Source organism: Gavialis gangeticus, unplaced genomic scaffold (assembly GCF_001723915.1).
Source record: "Gavialis gangeticus isolate Ggan-Ray unplaced genomic scaffold, GavGan_comp1, whole genome shotgun sequence".
NCBI lineage: Eukaryota > Metazoa > Chordata > Crocodylia > Gavialidae > Gavialis > Gavialis gangeticus.
In genome coordinates this window covers 181,308,363-181,312,117 of record NW_017729024.1, presented here as the reverse complement: position 1 = coordinate 181,312,117, position 3,755 = coordinate 181,308,363, and the positions used below count along the sequence as shown (strand labels likewise).

Here is a 3,755-nt window from a genome sequence, read left to right as displayed (position 1 = left end):
CAATAAGTCTGTATGTTAATCCCATTTCAGTGCAGATTGTGGTCATGTTTTAAAACAAACTCAAACAGTAGAAGGAAAAATTAATAAAATTTAGTTCCACTGGGAATACATTTAATGAAACTTTAATGCCCTTTCATCTACAGCTGATTAGTTTGATTTGTATGTTTATACCCAAACCATGGTTTCTGTAGCACTATGGGGAATATTGTCACTAGAATAGCTACCACTCTTTTCATTTCTTGTGACCTTTGGCCTTATTGCAGAGGTTGTAGTTGTCCGTCTGTCCATCCATCCTTCCTTCTGAAGTCAATTATGCAATATTTAAACAGCAGAACTGATTAGCACATGCTAGTGATATTGTAGGCAGCGTTGAAGGTACTCCAGGTTATATGTCTGCTTCATTATTTCCACTGATAGCCCAGTGGAGACTTGTCACAAAGCAATTAAAATGCATGTATTGCTGCAAGAGCATGGGTCAGCTAGGAGAGACTTGCAGTGGTAAATGTTTGCTATCATCTTTTCCTTTCCCTTTTGTCAGCCCTGGGAAACTATTTCAGAGGAAGTGAGTGCAAGTGGAGATTCCTTAAGCCTGTCCTTGCCACCGCCCCCAGCCTCTCCAGTTTCTCGGACCAGTCCCCAGGAGCTGTCTGATGAATTGAACAGAAGGCTCCAAGTCACTCCTGATTCCAATGGGGAACAACTCAGTTCTTTGATAGTAAGTATTGTGCTCACTAGATACACTACTGAACAGACCTCTGTGACTGTATGTCTGATACAGTGTCTGACTGTCTGAATCATCCATATATATGGGCAGTTGTTTCTGGTGGCACTATGAATATAGTAATTCATATTTGTAGGCTGGGATTCTTTTTTTTGGTAACTTCAACCTTGTCCCATAATTTGATATTTGAGGTTGAACAAGGACAGGATTATTTTATTAATTACGTATCTATACTTTCTATACTGTAGTGTACAGTACTAAACAGTTGTAATTTTTTAAAGCAGAGTTTGGATCACCCAGTGTTTCATAAACAGTGGCTGAAATTTGATTTCCATTGAAGTCAGTGGGAGATTGGATTGAATTTTTAAAGTAAAACATTTTGAAGTCTTATTTAGTTTTCACTGTTAATTCTTTGCTGTTCAGTTAAAAAGAGCTTTGTTGGTTTTGCTTACCAGTTGTCATTCATCTGCAAGATACAGCAATATTGATTTGAATTTCAGTGCTACAGTGTAATGTTTGTTTAGCTTACAGAGTGCAGTGCTTTGTTTCTGTCTTTCTTGCTATTGTGTGTTGTGTTTTCATTAACATTTTGCAAATGAACACAGAACTCTTTCTGTTTATCCTAAGTTTTTACTTGCCCTAAACTTTAATAGGAAACCTTTCTTTAAAATTGACTGTGCAATGTATGTGGTTAGAATTTCACCATTCAAAATACCACTAACAAGAAAATGACTAACTTGCCTTCTTTCATTTTGGTTTAACTTTCTCTGAGTAAAATGTGGCAAAACTACTACAGTTAAAATCACACTGCTTGTTTTTTTCCAAAAAAGTACTATGCTTCTGATGAATTTTATCATTTTGCTTTACTTGAGATCAACAATTTGCAAAAATCTGTCTCTTGGAAGTGTCTTAGCTTGATCATACAATTACAGCAGCAGTTATTTTATGAATACAGTTCCCTGTATGTGCGTGTATATTTTATCAAAAGTATTATTCTCTTGACAAAGACCCCACAATTGAACTGGATCAAATATCAAAAGGCTTACAAAAGAATATAATTGTAGCTATTTAGGTGTGGTAGAATCTTTCGGTAATTTGAAGCAGTCAGTCAAGGTTTTATAAGCCCTGTGTGTATGTTCTCTCTCCTCATTAGGATGAGAAGTTACAACTTGTATTTGTAATATCCTGTAATCAAGGAAGACTGATATCATAGAAGAGAAGAGAGATATGATTGCAGGCTTAGGCATGTCTTATATCTGTGATAAAAGAAACAATTGCAAATATTGAATGGAACATAGGAGGCTGAACATTTTGCAGTCTAATGGGACATCTTATCAAGGTACCTTTGTTCAGGAGATAAGGAGTCTAAATTTGGCTGTGTTCAGCTTAAATATGATTTTATAAAATAAAGTCACTGTAAGGTATACTCATAAATCCTGTTCAGTTGATGTCTTACAATGATCACCTGCAGACTAGCCCAGTAAACTATAACCTCAGTAAAAAAAAAAAAAAGAAAGAGCTGAATGGGTAAGACCTCTATGCTTGTATGAATACCCACTGACTTGAGTGGTCCTCCAGAAGGGTCCACCCACATTGGACCAATTTCAGGAACAAGACCTAGCATCTTTTACTTTACAAGAAAATACCGGAGCTGGGAATTTGTCTTCATTAAGATACCTAAGTAATAATATTTTGCTGTAAACTAGCTAATTTACAGAGCCACTAGGTGATTTCTCTTGCATATCATTGCAATCATAATTATAATCAGAGCATTTTTCAAAGTAAGAAAACATTGAATCGTTAAATATATGTATGTGTATAGAAGCTCTCTTATCATGCGATACATAAATGTCTGTGTAACACTGTATATACATCTGTGTAAGACTGCACCTCAAGTTGCTAATCTTGATCACATTATTTGTGAAGCAAGTCTTGTCCCACACATCTTGGGTGTATAACGAGTTTATATTTCTTTTTTAAAGTCGCTGATCTTTCAGTAGTGTGCGCTGTTGAGCCCAATACTTTTAATCTAACCAAATATGGACCTTATGGGGGAGGGTTGAAGATTCTAAGACGCTCCTCATTATTTTGCTTCGTGCTATTTTTTCTGTTACTGTAGCACATAGGAGGGCCATTCTGAGCCATTCTTTAAATAGGCAAGAAAGTTTGTATAATTGTAATGCTTTCCAGTTCGCACTTTTTTATGTCTTATACTCTTCTAAATAGGAAATAAAATAAAGTAAACGAAAGTAATGCGAGTGCAAAAAATTGAAAACTCCTAAAGGATGATCTATATATATGGAACTTGCAGCCCCATTCAGACTGTATAGAAAAGCAATGCATCTAGTAAGCAGCTGACATGAAAGCAGTGCTTGTCAGCAAAATTAATTGTGCAAATCAGAAGTCTATTGTGGAGGGGGGGAGTTACTGATGCTAGAAAGGAAGAGTACAGCTGATTGATTTTTCCATCTTGTGGGATTTCTAATGAGAGTAACAAAAAAAAGTTATCATTGATTTTAGGCCAGATGCCTCCCAAATGTCCTATAAAACCAATACAGTATGTGATGCTGTTTTAATATAGAGGAAAGTTTTATCTTTTTTAGTTAGCAGGTGCGGTTCCTAAAGAGGGAAGCTGAATCCTTGCAACTCATGGTTGGAAATGGCTCATTTAGTTCCATCCTAAATATAAGGGAGATGGGAGTGACTCTGCGAAGAGAGGGGGGATGAGACCGAGTAAGCCTTGAGGGAGCCAAACCTAAGGGGAAGGCTTGGACTGTGATTTGTGTTTCATTTTCAGTTAGTGTATTAATAGAGCCAGTCCTTCTGAAGGTGTTAGCTTCTCTCTGGAGCACAATGAAAAAGCCACGTGTTCACACTTTTATTTGAGGATGGAACATTGAGCGGGGTCCGAATTAGAGTGTATTTGAAAGGACTAAGAGAATGAGCCCTTAGGGCTCACCAACGAACTGCTCCTTCAGTCTCCTCCCTGCTTTCATCCTTCACTTCCAGCGACTGCAAACGGGGGGGGGGGGGG

At 37.2% G+C, this 3,755-nt stretch overlaps 1 protein-coding gene across 2 annotated transcripts in view; it reads left to right on the top strand.

Annotated features, from left to right (window-relative positions):
• The window catches only part of NEDD4L (neural precursor cell expressed, developmentally down-regulated 4-like, E3 ubiquitin protein ligase), a 377,239-nt gene that overhangs the window by 264,037 nt on the left and 109,447 nt on the right, over window positions 1-3,755 (top strand). For both annotated transcript variants that reach the window (XM_019518166.1, XM_019518165.1), the window contains one exon: window positions 539-715. In XM_019518166.1, the coding sequence (XP_019373711.1) occupies window positions 539-715 (177 nt within the window). The remainder of the gene's footprint in view (window positions 1-538; window positions 716-3,755) is intronic.